The sequence below is a fragment of the Ochotona princeps genome, chromosome 17 (assembly GCF_030435755.1).
Source record: "Ochotona princeps isolate mOchPri1 chromosome 17, mOchPri1.hap1, whole genome shotgun sequence".
Lineage (NCBI taxonomy): Eukaryota > Metazoa > Chordata > Mammalia > Lagomorpha > Ochotonidae > Ochotona > Ochotona princeps.
This window is the reverse complement of record NC_080848.1, coordinates 46,564,643-46,583,173: the sequence shown is the minus strand read 5'-3', so window position 1 is coordinate 46,583,173 and position 18,531 is coordinate 46,564,643. Positions and strand designations below refer to the sequence as shown.

The following is an 18,531-nucleotide window of genomic DNA, read 5'->3' as shown; positions in this document are numbered from 1 at the left end:
CCCCAATTTTTCTTCAGGATTCTGCTTCGGCTCGAACTCCCGGGGCTGCCGTCTGCTCCCCTCTGGGAGAGCAGGGTGTTTCCGCGGTGGAGAAGAGCATCGTATTTAGGGGTGAAGCTTCCCAGGCCGGTCCAGCATCTCTGAGGAAAACTCGGCCGGAAGGGGCACGTCCCAAGCGCGGCAGAGTTGGCGCTGACTTCTAGAAGGTTCCCTCGGGACCCGACGCGCCTCACGACCCCGACCAGCGGGGTGTGAGGGGCAGGAAGGGAGCGGGTCACGTGACCCGGCGCCTGCCGCACGCGCCCAGGGTCACGTGGGAGGCGCGGGCGCGCACCCCCACACCCACGGGAGGGGGCGGGGCCGGAGGCTGGGCCTCCCGTGAAGCCTCGCGCGGGGATGGACCGGAACTCCGGGCGGGCGGCTTGTTGATAATATGGCGGCAGGAGCTGCCCGGGCATCTCGAGGAAGCGGTGGGGCCCATACCCGGAAGAAGGGTCTCATTTCTGACTAGTGCAGCGGCCCCTGCGGGCCCGGAAGTCCCGGCCGCTTTACTGAATGAGGGGAGCCGGGCCCTCCCCGCGACAGTCCCCCCGCACCCTCCGCCCCGACCCGGGCCCCGCCATGTCCTTCTTCCGGCGGAAAGGTAGCTGAGGGGGGCGCCGGACCGGGCTCAGGGGCGGCGGTGGGGCAGGTGGGCTTGCAGGGGCGTCCTCCTGCAGGGGGTCAGGGTCCTCGGCCCGCGAGCAGGCTCGGCGCAGACGCCCCCGAACGCCTCCTTCTGCAAGGGAAGGAGCAAGGTGGCCTCCCGGCCGCGAGGTCAGGACGCAATGGTCGAGCTCGTCCCCCCAAGTTTGTCTGCTGGAACCCGTGCAAGTTACTGCTGGCTTGCTTAGGACCAGCCCTTTGGATGTGGTATTTTTTTTGGGGGGGGGGGAGATGGGGGTCTGTGGCTCAAGATCAGGGACGCCCCCTTGAGTGCCTTATTTCGGAAGTCTCCCGGCTTTTCCGAATCCTGAGGGTTTTAGGTGTAAAAGTAACACCTGAGAAAGCTGGTGGCTTCAGCCAGTGTTGTTTTCCAACGTCCTCTTTGGGGTGGGGGGTGGAAGGGAAATTGCGGTTTCTAGAATAAAATTAACTTGCTGATAAAGTTCTGCTAAGGAGGAAGCTTACTTCTTTTTGATGACTTAGCAAGTTTCGTAACCTCTGGGGAACCCTAATTGCGGATAGAAGTGAATGACTTGTTTGGTTTTCGGTTGTAATAACTTCCCCTATTCTGAAGTTTGATTTAAAGCACCTTGTTGTTGGCCCTGGGTACGGTGGTGGATTTCATGAAAAGCACAGCTCCAGAGTAAAGGAGTGTGAATTTCTTGTGGCTGACGGTGCTTGCTTGTGTCACTATGGACCACAGGGAAAACCACATTTTTTGAGAAAAGCACTAAATCAATCTACATTGACATGGCACCTTAGCACCTGTCTCACCTACAGCAAGCCACTTTACCCATTTCTCTCTCTCTCTCTCTCACTCAACTCCAGCCTGGCTAAACAATTGCTGTTTAGACAAGTGCAGGATTTTAGTGGCTCACGGTGGTTAGGTGATGAATGAATTTAACTGGCAGAGTGGTAATAGCTGGGTTAGTACGGGATGTGGACGTATGGGTAATAGACCTCTCCTTGGTTTGATGGTGTTGAAGTGTTCAGCTTGCTTTTTTTAAGTGTAGGAAGTACTCAGTGTAATGGGGCAGTCACACAAGACATCCGAGGACCTGCGTTTTGCCAGGCACTGCGCTGGTTCCCCCACGGTTAACTAGTGAGCAAGAGAAAGGCCCCCTCTGCATCCACAGAGCTTATCGGCTGTTGAGTATACAGGCAGTAAGCAGGTGTGTGTGTGATGTATTTGGAAATAGTAAGGTGTGATCAAGGAGAAACAAGACTTCGGTTGCATGTGACCTTGAGGCTTGAATCTGAAACAGCAGGTGGTGCCTTCAGGAAGATCTGGGAAGAGTCCGGTAGGTGAAACAGGACATGAGTTGATACCCTCCAGGAAGGGGAAGGGTTACTGTTGCGCCTGGGCAGAGAAGTCAGCCAGTATCAGATGATGGAAAGGTTTTAGACCATGGGTAGGTTTTGGTCCAAGTTCAGAAAGACTATATTTAAAAAATTTTAAAGCGGAGTGATCTCCTTTCTGTGTTTAAAAATAAGATGTCTCTGGGTGCTTTTTTGGAGGTGCAAGGTGTGGCAAAGGTGGAAGCTTTAAATACCTGCCGCGCACTGATGGTTATCCGCCTGGTTTACATCTCCAACTTGGATCCTCAGGTTTAGACTGACCCAGCCAACTGTTGGTCCAATTTATTACCCGCAACTGGAGTCCCTGGAAACCTGTTGATCCGGTTTTGGAGGCTGTGAGTGAAGTGCTCAGGCTGACACTGTAGTGTAGCCCTCAGCTTTGCTGCTTCCTACCCTGGGTCTGATCAGTCAGGAGAGCTGCGCGGCCTGCTCAGAGACACATCACCCTCCTTCTTACCATTCCTGACCTCAGCACCTTCCACTAGGAGAGCTCAGTCAGGGCACAGGTGTCTGCAGGGGGAGCTGGTTCTGGGAAGATTGAGGAAACAGTATACTTTTACCATTTCTGTTTGGTTTCCTTCCCCTTCTTGACCCCTGTGATATGTTTTCTTTTTTTTTTTTTAAAGATTTATTTATTTTATTATAAAGTCAGATATACCAGAGAGGAGGAGAGACAGAGAGGAAGATCTTCCATCCGATGATTCACACCCCAAGTGAGCCGCAACGGGCCGATGCTCGCCAATCTGAAGCCGGGAACCAGGAACCTCTTCCGGGTCTGCCACGCGGGTGCAGGATCCCAAAGCTTTGGGCCATTGTCTACTGATTTCCCAGGCCACAAGCAGGGAGCTGGATGGGGAATGGGGCTGCCGGGATTAGAACCAGCACCCATATGGGATCCCGGGCACGTTCAAGGCGAGGACTTTAGCCGCTAGGCCATGCTGCTGGGCCATGTGATATGTTTTCAAAGTGAATGCATGGAAACAGACCAGGGAAAGTCCTAAGCAGTTGCGGAAGGATGAACTAGACAGTAAAATGATGTTGGTTATCCATCTGTAAAAGAAGGACATAATTAAATTTCCCGTATCCTGCAATGCACATTACGAGTCAGGGAGGTTTTATTTGAGTGGGCCTGCTGATTGTTTTAAATAGGCTTTCCAGGCCAGATGGTTTCTGTCACACACTCCTTTATCTTTGTGGCTGCAGAAAGCATGTAAACAGATGGGTGTGACTGCACTACAGTACAACTTTACTTGCAGAGGACTGATGTTAGGTTGGATTTGTTGTGGAAAACAAAACCTAAAATTTTATAGAAAACGTGGTGGGGAATTCTGATCTTGGCGTAGGAAAGTTGCAAAATACAGTAAAAGAAGAAAGGCCAGCATTAGGGTACAGTGGGTTAAACTGCTGCTTACGGTGCTGGCAGCCTGTGTTGGCGTGCTGGTGTAAGTTCTGGCTACTCCTCTTCCGGTCCATCTTCCTGCTAAACTGGCTAGGAAGACGATGGGAAGTGACCCAAGTACTTGGGCCCCCGGACCCAGGATGGAGTGTCTGACTCAGTGCTTCAGCTTGGCCCGTTCCTGGCTCCTTTAACCACTGGGGAGAGAAAAGTGGATGAAAGAGCTCTTGTCTATTTCTCCCTAACCTTCCCTGACTCTGTTTCTGTCTCTGATGCTGTACCTTTCAAACAAAGAATTGAATAAACCGTTAAAAACACAGGAAAACAGAATCCATGTAGTTAATTTGACTGCATTAAAAAGTAACACAAAATATGCTGAAGATACTCATAGCACAAACAGTGAACTATTGGTTTCTAGAATGTTTATATATAATTTCTTTAAGTAATAAAGCACAAAGTAGGTGAGAGGGGACTTTATGAAAGTGGAAACCTAAATGGTCAATTATTTTGAAAGAAAGTTTAACCTCAAGGGAAGTAAGGGGTTGAATGTGAAACATCAAATAACATTTCCGTACTACTAGCCTGGCAAAAATTAGAACTCCTGATGATGAGATTATAAAGTTTATTGGTATAGTCATTTCCATTAAGTATGCACACAATTTGTTATCTAGCATTTGCATTTTTAGGACTTTGCCTTAGAGAACTTACTGCATACATATCTATATACACACATGAAGATTTACTCGAGTTGGAATAAAGTAAATGTTTATTAATAAAAATGTGAATTAAGGTGTATTCAAAAAGGAACCCAACAGCTAAAGTGAATAAACTAGAGCTAAAGGAATGAACTAGAACTGAAAAAAGGGTGTCAAGAAGACTTGCTGTTTATCTCTGGCAAGGGAAGGAAAGCCCTGGAGTCATCTAGATTCAGAGGACCTCAGCTGTGGAATACGCAGGGAAAGCAAACTGCGGTGGTTGAAATCTCAGGTAAACCATCTGATTGGTGGGAGGACGCTGTGAAGGCGACAGAAGCGACACAGTGAAGGTGGTACTCAGTTGGTCTTCGGTTTGTATGTGACAGGGTATCAAGAATGACTCAGTTTGGCCTGATCCCTGATGATGGTGTCTTCCTGGGAAGATAAGGCTGAGGTAGGGCCAGGACTGGGAAACAGAAAGATGGCACCTGGGTGGCCGGCTGTATGTATATGAGGTGAAAAAGATTTAGAGTGGAGGTTAAGTGAGTAGATACATCACAGCATATATGTCAGATGGGTCGGATCATCCAGGAAATACCCATGTGTGATATATCTAGAGTGAAAAGAAGGGCCCATCGTTTTCCTGGAGTTGAAGTCAGGAAGGGGGACAGGCTAAGAAGCCAGAAGACTGGGGGGACATAGTGGAAGCTTAGCCAAGGTCCTGCTTTCAGCCAGTGCTGTCAGCCTGCCAGATTTCCATGTTTGATCTTGGCAGTGCGGCCAACTCTGGGCCCTCCTTACTTGATGCCTTCCTGTTTGGCCTGCACGTTCTCCAGTGTAGGTTTTGTGGAGGGGAGCGGCACACACGATGCCCTGAAGTAGTTGTGCAGTGAGCTGCCCTGACGGCCAGTCATTTCCTGCTTCTGGCCTTCTGCCTTTCATCTCTCAGTATTGAAGAGTGCAAGTAGAGAGGTGGGCAAGCTTGGAGATTGTTTAGTTTGAGGGCTTGGGGATTAAAGGAAGTGTAATATTGCAAGAAACGCCAGGGAAGTAGAGGGTTAAAACTAACCTCAGGTCAGATCCTAAGCTAGTGTTCACACTTGAGTTCAGCTGCCTTGCACCTGCCTTCCTTGGGTGTTGCATTCGAGCTTACATGCAGAAGTTTCACTCTTTTGTAAAAATAGGGAGAGGGTGTGTGGTCATTTTAGAGACAAGTTGCTAAGCCTGAGTGCTGGAAGTTTACAGTGTTTGTTTCATGATGCCACTGGAGCGGGAGTTAAACAAGGAGTCAGGTGATAACACAGCTGAAGAACTCTTTCTTTACCGTATTTCTAATAGCCAGCGTAGTGGGCAGCGCATGGTAATAATATTAACGTTTATACTGAAATTCTTCAGAGTTACTGTGCTAGTTGTACCCTTTACAGTGTTTTTTTTTCCCCTCCTAATCAGCAATTCTGAAGAGTAAACCAAATTGTATAAGCCAAGGAAATTAAGACTCAAAGCAGCCGTCCCCAGATGACCTTTGCTGCCCCCTCCAAGCTGTGGATACTTACTGTTAGCGTAACGCTTACCTGATTTTTGCAGTGCGGCTCTCTGATTGCAAATGTTGGTCATCATGCCTCTTTATCTTGTAGTGAAAGGCAAAGAACAAGAGAAGACCTCAGATGTCAAGTCCGTTAAAGGTGAGTTCTGTGGCGTTCCATTACACGAACCAGTTGTGTGTCTTGATTTATGAGCTCTTTGATCCTGTTACCCTGTCCTTTCTCTTGCCTTCTTTTGTAACTATAATTGTGACATTTCCCTCTTTATCTTGTATGCTCCTGTAATACCTGACATGTCATGAGCTTGTCTTACTTTCCAAGATTGATTTATTTGGGAGGCAGAATGATAGAAAGGGAGGGTAGAAAGAAGGGAAGCTGGGAGGGAAAAAGCTCAAGAGAGATCTGCTCACTGGTTTACTTTCCAAATGCTTGCAAGAGCCAGGAGCTCTGTCTGGATCTCCCAAGTTGGGGGCAGGAACCCAAGTGGTTGGGCCATCATCTGCTGCCTGCTGGGCGCATGGGCAGGAAGCTGGGTCCTCCAGAAGGAAGCCATAGTGCAGACTCACACTAGGTGCTCCAGTGTGGATGTAGGTGTCCCAAGTGGTGCTTTAACGCACTGTCCACGGCTTGCTGCACGTGACATTTTTACTGAGCTCTTGTTGGAACAGGGAACGAATACCCTCCTTATTTATATGTTTGATTGTTTCCTAAAAGTTAGCTGACTCTATTTACTAAAACAAAAGACCAAATAAAACGCTGGCATTTATCTGGGAGGTGTAGATGGTCAGTTTTTACTGCTTTATTACTTTGAATGAATGGCCTTAATTTAAGACTTATTCAAGGTACTTTGTTAGGCCCAATACATTACCCTTATTTATCAGGTTAGTATGTTAGTTTTTAGATAATAATCTCTGCTCTTCTTTTAGATGATTTCAGTATGTCCAGTGTTCAAATTGGAGTGGAAAAGTTAATAGTGGAAATTGTTTCCATAGTCTTTTTTTTTTTTTAAAGATTTATTTATTTTTATTGGAAAGTCCGATATACAGAGAGGAGGAGAGAGAGAGGAAGATCTTCCATCCGTTGATTCACTGCTGAAGTGGTCGCAATAGCTGACCCGAAGCCAGGAGCCTATAGCCTCCTCCAGGTTTCCCATGTGGGTGCAGGGTGCCAAGGCTTTGGGCCGTCCTTGACTGCTTTCCCAGGCCACAAGCAGGGAGCTGGATGGGAAGCGGGGCCACCCGGGATTAGAACCGGCTCCCATATGGGATCCCAGCATGTGCAAGGCAAGGACTTTAGCCACTAGACTATCACACCGGACCCTCCAAGTCTTTATATATGTATTTTCTACATGTAATTATTAGATAAAATCTGTAGATAGCTACTTATTTAGGTTTTTCTTCCTAATATTTGTATGCTGTTATAGCTAGCATTGAGTTTATTTGCTCAGTTTACCAGAAGTTAATTATAACTTTACTTGCTATTTCTGATCATTTATAGCCAGCTGGATTCCACGTTAGTTCAAAATGTCTCATTTAAGCAAAATTTGCTTGGCATTGACAGCTGAAGACACTCAGCAAGTAGAGGCCTGTACAGTCTAGATGTGATGGTAGTAGAAGGAAGAAAGTGTCTCAGGCAGTCAGAATACCACCCTTCCACTCAGCCTTGCCCTCAACAGTGTGAGCCTGGGAAGCCAGGAAGCTTCCTCAGATCCTTCGTGTGCGAAATAATGACATTGGCCTAGATCATGTAAATCTTCACCTGCTCCAAGTTTCCATGCTTGCGTTCTGTGACAGTGCGTAATTCACTGACTTCACCTGAGGCTGGTTTAGAAGCAGTTAGAGGAAACAGTGCCTCAGTTTGCAGTTTGATTAAAGACAGGCTTAGGACAGTGTCAGCTGAACTAAGCTGATAATGGCTACCCTTTGCAGAACATCTTCTGTTCTAGACACTAGACTAGAATTGTGGCTATAATCCTGAGTGAAAAAGACTTGGATCCTGCCCTCAGTGACCTTACAGATTGTTGAGGGAAAGGAACATTAACCAAATAATACCAGGGACAACCTAAGCTGAAGAATTAATGGTGGAAATAGAGATTTGGAAAAAATTAGAAGGTAAAATGGATAGGCCTTTGTGACTGATTAAAATACAAGGTGTAAGGGAGGGGGTGTAAGGTTGATGCCTGCCTTTGTGGCTTGCCTAAGAGAACCAAGCTAGGAAATTATGTGTTCAGTTCTGGTGTGTTGAGTGGGAGGTACTTTTCAGAAAAAAATTTAATGACAACAACCATACATATTTGTGGGCTACCGTGTAATGTTTAAATACTTGTGTACAGTGAACATTGATCAAAACTGGATAATCGGTATTTCCCTTTCTTTGACATTATTTTGTGTGATTGGAGGCTTAGTAGCTTCTTTGTTCATGCAGCCGGTGCTCGGTTCTCGTGAGTGCGGGCTCCCCACTGCACGGTGGCACCGGCTCTGCCTTAGTCCCTGTGTGGAACTTCGTCTAGGACCCCTCCCAGTTCCTAGTAATCACCATTCTGTTAGGTTGAGGGTCTTGTTTTGTTTTGTTGAGCTCCTACATTTCAGGTTCAGCTGATATTTTTTCTGTGTCTGGTTTATTTCACTTAATGTCCTCAAATTCCAAGCGTTTGGCTGCATATGGCAGGATTTCAGTCCTTGTAATAGCTGCGTAGTATGTTTCTGTTTGTTTATACCATGTTTTCTTTATTCGTTCATCTGATGATGGACAATTGAATTGAGTCCATGTCTTAGCTATTGTGGACAGTGCTGCAATAATCATGTGGAGCCGGTGTCCCTTTGATACAATAATTTTCATGTCTTTAGGGTGTATACCCAGTAGTGGGATGGCCGGGTTACATGGCAGTTCTATTTCTAGCTTTTTAAGAGATCTGTGTGCTGTTTTCTGTAGTGAATATACTAATAACACTCTTACCAATAGTGTGTAGTAGTTCTTTCTCTTCATGCTTCTTTGTCATTTGTTACTTTTGGTCTTTTTGATAATAACCATTCTAACGGGTGAGGTAATGTCTCGTGGTTTTGATGTTCGTTTTCCCAATGGCTAGCGATATTGAGCATTTTTCAATGTATTTTACCATTTGTATTTCTTTGATAACCTTTTGTCCTTTGCCCATTTTTTAATTGAATTGTTGATCTTTTTGAACTTCTAACATATTCTGGAGATTAATCCTTTGTCAGTTAAGTAGCTTACACAAATTTCCTATTTTGTTGGATGTCTGTTCATTCTATTGAGTATTTCCATTGCTGTGCAGAAGCTACTAAGTTTGATGTAATCTCATTTACATAATTTTGCTTTTATTGTCTGAGCTGTCAGGTTGTTATTCAGTTCATGTTTGTATATAGTAACATGTAGGGATCTACCTTAATTCTTATACATATGTATGTCCAGGTTTACAGGTGCCATCTATTGAAAAGACTATCCTTTTTTCATTGTATGTTTTTGGCACTTTTGACTTTTGGCTGTATATGTACATGAATTATTTCTGAGTTCTCTGTCCCATTAATCTGTGTATTGGTTTTTATGCCATCACTTTACTGTTCTAATTACTGTAGCTTTGTGGTATGCTTTTTTTTAAAAGATGTATTTTATTTTTATTGGAAAGTCAGATACACAGAGAGGAGGAGAGACAGAGAGGAAGATCTTCCGTCCGATGATTCACTCCCCAAGTGGTCGCAACGGCTGGTGCTGCACCAATCCGAAGCCAGGAGCCAGGAACTTCCTCCAGGTCTCCCACAACGGGTGCAGGGTCCCATGGCTTTGGGCTGTCCTCGACTGCTTTCCCAGGCCACAAGCAGGGAGCTGGATGGGCAGCAGAGCTGCCGGGATTAGAACCAGCACCCGTATGGGATCCTGGCGTGTTCAAGGCGAGGAGGACTTTAGCTGCTAGGCCATGGTACTGGGCCCAACTGTTCCACCTTTTTCAATAAGTGGGGTATGTTCTTGCAGGCGAGTCCAGGTAACTGGGCCAGGTGTTCCAAGCATCACCAAATCCCCCACCCCTGGCACCCACCTAGTATGTGGTCCCTGGGACCCAGGCCAAGAGACCCAAGTCCCGCAGGATCCCCCAACCAGGGTTCACGAAACCAACACCCGCATAGCAAGCGGACCCCAGGATCTGGACCAGGTGAGCCACACCCCACCAGTTCCTCTCTACTCCAGGGTTCGGGAACCTCACCACACACGAGAGCCCCATGGCCTGAACCAATCTACCCAAGCCCTGTCAGATTCCCTGTCCCTGGGATTCACATACCTGGCCCCTTCTTGGCCCAGGCTGGCATGACTCAACTCAGCTGAGATCCGCAGTCTTATTGTGCTGCCTGGCTTAGTCTAGTCTGCTCCCTGTTCCAGCTCCTGTTGGTGGGTGCTGCAGCCTAGCCCAGCCCAGCCCAGCCCAGCCTGATTGCTGTCTCGGACCTAATGTGGACTGGCTGGTGTTGTGGCCCGATCTGGCTCCTCCTGTCCCCTGCCCTGGTTCTCAGATCTGCTGGTGGGTATTATGTGCTGGCCCAGACTGGTCTGTCCCCAGGCCTGACCCACATGTATGCTGGTGGGTACTGTAACCTGGCATGGTCTGGGCTGCTCCTTGCCTTGCCCTTGTGCTCTCCTGTAGGGTCTGCATCCCAATGAAGGAGTTTTCCAGGCTCCTCCATCGAGTCTCCTAGTGGCAGTTCTCAAGAACACCAGTGGGTCATTGGTTCAGATTGACTTTGTCCACCTCCTGTCCTGGTCAGAACAGTGGCCTTGCTCAGCTGGCCATACCCGTTCTGCTTCTTGTTGTTGGTTGTTGTAGCCCAGCGCTGCCTGGTCCGTGCCCAGACACAGCTTTCACTTAGTCCAGCGGGAGTCAAGACCTGGTCTGGCCTGTTCTATACCCAACCTGGCTCTCACGAGTACCAGTGGGTGCTGGCGTTAAGCCCAATCTGCTGCTGCACCGTCCCAGTGCACACCCGTGCCAGTGCAGTCTGTAGCCATGTCCAGCCGTGCCTCCTGCACTCAATCCTGCTCTTGTTCTCACCAGTGGAAACCCCAATCCAACTGGGATGCCTGCTTAACTCCCCAGCAAAAGCCCTGACCCCATCCGTAGTTCTAGGAGAAGCAGCAGAAATTGCATTTCCACAGGGGTGAGGCCACATTGGCCCCAGATTCTGCTAATAGGCCAACTTCTCTTACTCAGGTTCTCCCCTCAAAACCACATTGGTGTGAGTCCCATACATACATACACACGCTGTGGACTCAAAAGTGGAAGTCCCTCAGCTGTAATTCCTAACCTGGGCATAAAAACCAAAGGTCATCTCCCATTGCCCCACACCTTTGGCGCGTGGGCTGCCCGGGTGCAGTTACCCCCGTGGTCCAAAAAACCTGACCTGCAGGATTGGGTAGTCCTGTAAGTCTGCTGAGTCTCCCACCCCCAAGGAAGCTAGAGTGCTGAGCTGTTAGTACCTTTCACCAGGGTCGAAAAACCTCCAAGCTGGGGGTCTGGAAGGCTGGCTATGTGAGCCCCTCTTTTCTCAGGGCAGCACGTGGCCCCTCTTTTTTATAGCTTTTCATTTAGAAGTCTGTTTTATCTGGTGTAGATATGGCTATTCTAGCTTGGTTTTGGTTTCCATTTGAGTGGTGTATGTTTTTCCAACATTTCACTTTCACACTGTGTTTCTTTTATTGAGCTGTGTATAGATAGTTTGTGTCCATTCAGCCATTCTGTATCAATATGCCTTGGGAATTTAAAAAAAAATGTTTATTAGTTTCATCTACTGGAAAAGCAGAACCAGTTGAGAGAGTGTGAGCACCTGTGCTGTCATTCACTCGGTCACTCCCCAGATGCCTGCCAGAGCCTGGACTAGGCTGTCGGAAGCCCGCATGCATCATCAGGAAACTGAAACAGAAGCAAGGTAGCTGGACTCAGACTAGTACTCCATCATGGGGTGTAGGTGTCCCAAGGGGTGGCTTAACGTGCTATGCCACAATACCTGGGGAATGTAATCTATTTACATTCAAGGTTAATATTGATAGGTAAGAACTCTGGTCGTTTTGTTGGTTGTTTGCTGTTTTATATATGTGCTTTCTTTCTGCCTCTCAGTCTCTGTGTTTTGCTAGCTTTCTGCCTAAGTCTAGATTCTCTTTCTATTTTGTGTGTCTGCTGTGTTAGTGAATTTCAATACAGTCTTGTATTTTCATGATGGTTGTTGGGATTCTTTTACTTCTAATGTAAGACTCAAAGGATTCTTCTTTTAAAGATCTACTTATTTACTTATTATTTGAAAGTCTGATTTACAGAAAGGAGAGACAAAATGAGAGAGGATCTTCCATCTGCTGGTTCACTCCACCATATGTGTGCAAGGGCCCAAGGATTTCAGCCATCCTCTGCTGCTTTCCCAGGCCTTAAGCAGGGAGTTGGATTGGAAGTGGAACAGCCAGTATATGAATTCTTACCCTATGAGATGCCAGCACTTGTAGGTGGAGGATTATACTGTTGAGCCTCCATACTGGCCCCAAGACTCCAAGATACTTGTAGTGGGTTTGGTGGTGATGAATTCTCTGAGTTTTTATTTGGCAAGATCTTTTTCTTTTCTTCTTTTTTTTCTTCTTCTTTTTTAAACATTTATTTATTGACTTGAAAGCTTGTAAGAAAGTCACAGAGAGATCTTCCTTCTGCTGTACTGGGTCAGTTTGAATCGTGGAGCCTGGAACTCTGAGGGAAGTACCTGTCTTCCTGGATTGTTGTAAGAATCAGTAAAATAATGTGCAAAGGACAATGTGCATGGGACAGCCTCACAGTGTTTCTCATGCATTGGGTAGCACTGTAGCTATTGTTTTAATTTCTTTTTTTTTCTTTTCTAAGATGTATTTTTATTTGAAGGACAGATTTTACAAAGAAGAGGAGAGACAGAGAGGACTCCCATCCGGTGGTTCATTCTCCAAATAGCTGCAGTGGTTAGAGCTGAGCTGAGCTGAAGCTAGGAGCCTCCTTCTGAGTGTCTCATGTGGGTACAGAGGCTCAGGAACCTGCAGTATCCCTTGGTGCTTCCTCAGGTCCTAGGTAGGGAGCTAAATTGGAAGTGGAGGAGGTGGGGCTTGAACCAGCACCCATGTTGACACCAGTGCTACAAGTGGAGGATCAACCTGTTATGCAGCTGTGCCAGATGTTAACATTGTGTAGTTTTTTTGTTTCTGAAAGATTTATTTTTATTGGAAAGGTGGATATACAGAGAGGAGGGGAGACAGAGAGAAAGGTCTTCTGTCCGATGGTTCAGTCCCCAAGTAGATGCAACGGCTAGAGCTCAGCCAATCCGAAGCCAGGAGCCAGGAACTCTTCCAGGTCTCCCACACAGGTGCAGGGTCCCAAGGCTTTGGGCCGTCCTCGACTGCTTTCCCAGGCCACAGGCACGAAGCTGGATGGGCAGTGGGGCCGCTGGGATTAGAACCGGCGGCCATATGGGATCCTGGCGCATTCAAGGTGAGGACTTTAGCCACTACGCTACCACGCTGGGCCCAACATTGTGTAATTTTAACAAAGCTCTCTTCAGTCATTTTGAATTATTCATTTTAAGTGAAGTATTACAAGGAAGTTAGAGGAATATGAAATTAACCAATGATTTCTGACATTTAGAAAAGACTTCCTGGAATTGAGTTACGAGGACTTAGTGAAGTGGAGAATTCTTTCTCTTTGCACCACCTCAGCTTAATTGTTTGCCATATATATCAGACAGAGGGATCTTTAGGCAAGTAAAGCATTTTACAGAAAAACTGAAGGGCCACAAAAACCAGAAAAGGAATTTACTCAGTCAAAACAGGAAGCACTTTAAGTGTTTGAGCAAGGTACCAATGTTGTGAGTTTGCTGTGCTTGTGAGAGATTAGTCTGGAACCTTTGTGCAGGTTGGAGACCTTATTAATTTGTGGTAACGCAGCAGGACCTGCGCTAAAGTTGTGTTGAAAATAGATACATAAGGTGTTTATTTAAATATTTTGGCCTAGCTGATACATTTTAGTATCTTGAAGGAAAAAAAATTAAGAGAACTAAAAAGATACAGTAAGAATGAGACCAAAATTCTGAGCTTTGGATACTGGTGCATTGGGCAGAGACAGAGAAATTGAATAGAAGATGGGATTAAGTTGGTGTTTGGGCATGTTTGGGTGAGACTGAAAATCAGTGTACAAATGGCTAGTCATAGCCCAGGTCTAAGAGCAGCAGTGAGATGGAGGCGGGACTTGTCCTTCTGTCCCGCCGCGGTGTGGAGCTGGGGCTGGTGGCCGGGAGGGTGCACACCACGGCCTGACAGAACTGCCCCAGGCAGCCAGAGTGACAAGGAGTTTATGTATTTTACGAGCATATCAAGGTTTATAGTCTACTACACTTACTTTGGCTTGCAGGAGCTTATAGCTTTTAAGGAAATGTCTATCATTAGGTATGCATGATTTAGTACTTTTTAAAAAATATTTATTTTTATGTGAAAGTCAGATATGATAGAGAGTGAAGTAGAGATACAGAGGTCTTCTGTCTGTTGATTAACTCCCCAGATGATTACAATGGCCAGAGCTGAGCTGCAGTGCTGGGAGCCAGGAGTCTCTTCCGGGCCTCCCACGTGGGTCCAGGCTCCCAAGGACTTGGGCCATTTGCTGCGGCTTTCCCAGATGCGTTAGCAGGGAGCCGGGTCAGAAGTGGAGCAGCCAGCCTACGAACCAGTGTCCATATGGGATGCTGTCACCACAAGGGTAGATGATTAGTGTAACGCACCACCACACCGGCCCCAAGTTACTGCTTCTAACAGAAAACGGGGAGGAAGGGCAGATTTGCACAACCTAACCATATTATATTTTCATATACGTCTACTTAACGATGCAATTAGAAAGTCTCACCGTTCCCATAGAGTCTTATTTTTGACTTAGTTTTTGTTGAAGAAAATTAGGTTTTATTATTTATACATGTGCTGAAGTGATTTTGCTCCCTTCAGTTTACCATGAGAATAAAAATAAACTGTCTTTGGGACTGGCATGGTGGCCTAGCAGCTAAAGTCCTTGCCTTGCATGCACCGGGATCCCACATGGATGCCTGTTTGTGTTCCGGCGGCCCCACTTCCCATCTGGCTTCCTGCTTGTGACCTGAGAAAGCAGTCAAGGATGGCCCAAAGTCTTGGGGTCCTGCACCCGCATGGGAGACCTGGAATAATAATAATAATAATAAAAAGATCTTAAATTATGTATATAAAAAACTGTCTTTTAAAAGCTGAATACATTGTTTGAATGCATTTACTCTGCATCCTGTAGTTGCCACAGTTCCTGTCCTATGATCCATTTAGGTACCTGGGAACAGGTGTGAGCATTCACATTCTTACCTGCTTTACCCTGTGGACACGACTCGGAGAGTCACAGGCTGAACCGCAGAACTCTGTTCTTTATGAGACGTATTGCTGAGTTTTAGTTGGGGTTTCTGCATCTGAAACTTCTGAGGTTGGGAAGACTTACTAGGAAGTAGATGTCTGATTGCTCAAGAGAGTTTGAGTGTTAGCAGACACACGTTTAGACACCCGAGAATATCTTACAGTAGAATCCTTAGTGACCTGTCTATATTTTTTTGCTCTAGCAGTGCATTGAGCCAAAAAAAAGTTGAACTCTTTAATAATAACATTGGTACTAGTGTAGAATAAACAGGATAGGTAGAATCCTAATTGGGCCGAAGCAGCAAGTTCATTGGATAGCTTTTGCTGTGATATTGTTACTACTGCCTTCTTTGTTCTGAAGTCCAAAGGACAATATTACTTCCTTGGACTACTAAAAAAATACATAGGTTGTTGAGTGTGCACTACCTTTAAGTGGCTTAAACATCAGTGTATTTTATTAGATGGCATCATTTTGTTATTTATTTAAGAAATAATTAATCTGAGAACTGTTTTTAGTACTCCTCCCCGCTCCATCTCCCAGGCAGTATTTCTGCTGCTTCAGCTTTGCTTCTGAGGCAAGCAGGGATCAAGGAATTGAAAGGAGCCCACATTGCAAAATACTTTCTGGCTTTGGTACTTTCTGTTCTCACTAGTTCTCAAAGCCAGCACTGTTTAAGTTCCATTTTTGAGAGTTAGAGTGCTAGGATTTTTTCCCCTGCTGCATGATTAAATTACCTTTCCTAAAGTGTGTTATTTTTATTGGGTATACTGTTAAGAAGCGGTATGACAAAATGTAGTTTTTGAAGTTCTCTTAAAAACTTTTTAATGAGAGTTTTGGACCATTAAATTGTGTTTAATTTTTAACAATTTTTTGAAAAATTATAGCTTCAGTATCCGTACATTCCCCACAAAAAAGCACTAAGAATCATGCCTTGCTGGAGGCTGCAGGACCAAGTCATGTTGCCATCAGTGCCATTTCTGCCAACATGGATTCCTTCTCCAGTAGCAGGACGGCAACCCTCAAGAAGCAGCCGAGCCACATGGAGGCCGCTCACTTCGGAGACCTGGGTAAGTGACCCCCACTCTTTGTTAACTTGCTGTTTTAGAAGATACTTATTAAGGTATTTGTTTATTTCAGAGGTAGAGTTGCAGAAAGTGGAGGAGAGACAGAAGAGCAATATGGGTGTTATTCTGGTTTACTCTCAAAATGGCTACAATAGTCAGGGCTTGGCCAGAACAAAACTAGGAGCCAGGAACTCCATCCGGCTCTCCCACATGGATGAGAGGGACCGAAGCACTTGAGTCAGCTGCTGCTGCCTTCCCAGGCACGTTAACAGGAACCTGGGTCTGAAACAGGAGCCAGGACTCGAACCAACACTGATCGTAGATGCTGCTGTCACAAGTGACAACTCAACCTTTTGACTCCCAGAGCTGCCCCCTATTAACTTCTTTTTTTTTTTTTTTAAGATTTATTTATTTTTTATTGCAAAGTCAGATATACAGAGAGGAGGAGAAACAGAGAGGAAGATCTTCCGTCTGATGTTTCAATCCCCAAGTGAGCGCAACGGCTGGTGCTGCGCCAGTCCGAAGCCGGGAACCAGGAACCTCTTCCGGGTCTCCCATGGGTGTCCCAAAGCATTGGGCCGTCCTCGACTGCTTTCCCAGGCCACAAGCAGGGAGCTGGATGGGAAGTGGAGCCGCTGGGCTTAGAACCAGCGCCCATATGGGATCCCGGTGTGTTCAAGGCGAGGACTTTAGCCGCTAGGCCACGCCGCCGGGCCCCCCTGTTAATTTCTGATAAGAGGAAGATTTTGAGTACAATATGTGAACCTCCTTTCATGTGAGCCTGAACTATATAATTGGAGGGGACTTTGAAAAAAATGGATTTTAACTGAAATAGTTGCACCAAGTTGTTCTGAATATACATATAATATGTCCAGTAGAAAAATGTACAATTTCCAGAAGAAATACTTTTGACGGTAAGTATAAATGTGTGAAAATGATGCCTCACTTAACAAGCATTCAGGAAAATGTGATTTTAAATAGTTACTCCTTGGCACATGAACATATTTAAAGTGTGATAACTTAATGATAGTATAGATTCAGGGGACGACCTCTCCCACTTAGTAATAATATAAATTGGTGAAAACGATTTGTAAGGCACTCAGTTCTGAAGTGTTTCTCAGAATATGTGCATGCCGTATAGACAGCACTCGACTTTCTGAGGCCTGGCCCTCCAGGACGCTCAGACCTATGCCATGTATGACAGCAGGTAGAAGGCTGCTCGTTGTTAGTATTTGTGGTAGCTAAACACTAGGAACAGCAGATAAATGTCTGCTGATAGAGACATCATCAGATTGTGGTGTGTTCATACTCTAAATCCAGTACGGCCATTTTAAAGTAAAAGAGGAGGAGACAGTTCATGTAACAGTTGAGGTACCAGTTGGGATATGTGCCTGCCTTACTGGAAGGCCTGGTTCAAGTCCTGGCTCCCTCACTTCTGATCCAACTTTTTGTCTATGTCACCCTGGTGGACAACTGATGATGACTTAATTCCCTGACACCATCTTGGAATTCCAAGTTGAGTTCTGGGCTTCTGACTCTTCTGATCCAGCCTTGGCTCTTGGCAGATGTTTGGGGAGTGAAGCAAGAGATGGAAGATCTCTTTTCTCTGTGCCTTTCAAACAAAATGAAAAGTTTTTCAAAAGCCTTGAAAAAGCATCGGTTTCTACTTAATATTTGCACATATTCAGATATCAGAATTTGCAATATGTTTAGCGATATATTGCAAACAGTGCATATTGCTCAGGAAGCATAATTGTAGGCTCCACTGCATCATTGACACCTTGTTGCATGTTCACATAAAGCCTGCACACAAATGTTCACAGCAGCTTAAAGCGAAAAACTGGCTATGTTTCACAGGTATCCATGCCATGGATTCCTACTCAGCCATATAAAGGAGCACACTGTTGGATGGATCTCAAGGCAATTATGCTGGCAGACAAAGGCCCAGATTACATATAGCATGAGTCCATTGCTGTTGCATTCTTACAATGACCAAGAACAGTCATGGTTTGCCAGGTCTATAAAAGGATAAGATGAGAGAAATTGAAGCTGCTTGGCATTTTTGTGGTGGCCATTTCACCAGTATATGTGGTGAACTTACCTAAAACCAAGTACACATGTGAATATATAGAATTAAAGTGAATGAAATTGGTAGATTCTGTCAGTGTCAATATTTCCATGGTTGTACAACATCTCTCCATGGGAGAAACTGAAAAGTACTTGGTATCTCTGTATTCTTTTAAAATTTCATGTGGCTCTGCCATTTTTTAAAAGTTAGAGATTTAGGGCCCAGCACGGTAGCCTAGTGGCTAAAGTCCTTGCCTTCCATGCACCGGGATCCCATATGAGTGCC

At 45.8% G+C, this 18,531-nt stretch overlaps 1 protein-coding gene across 1 annotated transcript in view; it reads left to right on the top strand.

Annotated features, from left to right (window-relative positions):
- The first annotated feature begins 372 nt into the window (after window positions 1-372).
- Window positions 373-18,531, top strand: part of AKAP10 (A-kinase anchoring protein 10) — a 61,621-nt gene continuing 43,462 nt past the window's right edge. The window contains exons 1-3 of the mRNA XM_004599305.4: window positions 373-643; window positions 5,790-5,837; window positions 15,999-16,181. Of these exons, the coding sequence (XP_004599362.2) occupies window positions 556-643; window positions 5,790-5,837; window positions 15,999-16,181 (319 nt within the window). The 5' untranslated portion in view covers window positions 373-555. The remainder of the gene's footprint in view (window positions 644-5,789; window positions 5,838-15,998; window positions 16,182-18,531) is intronic.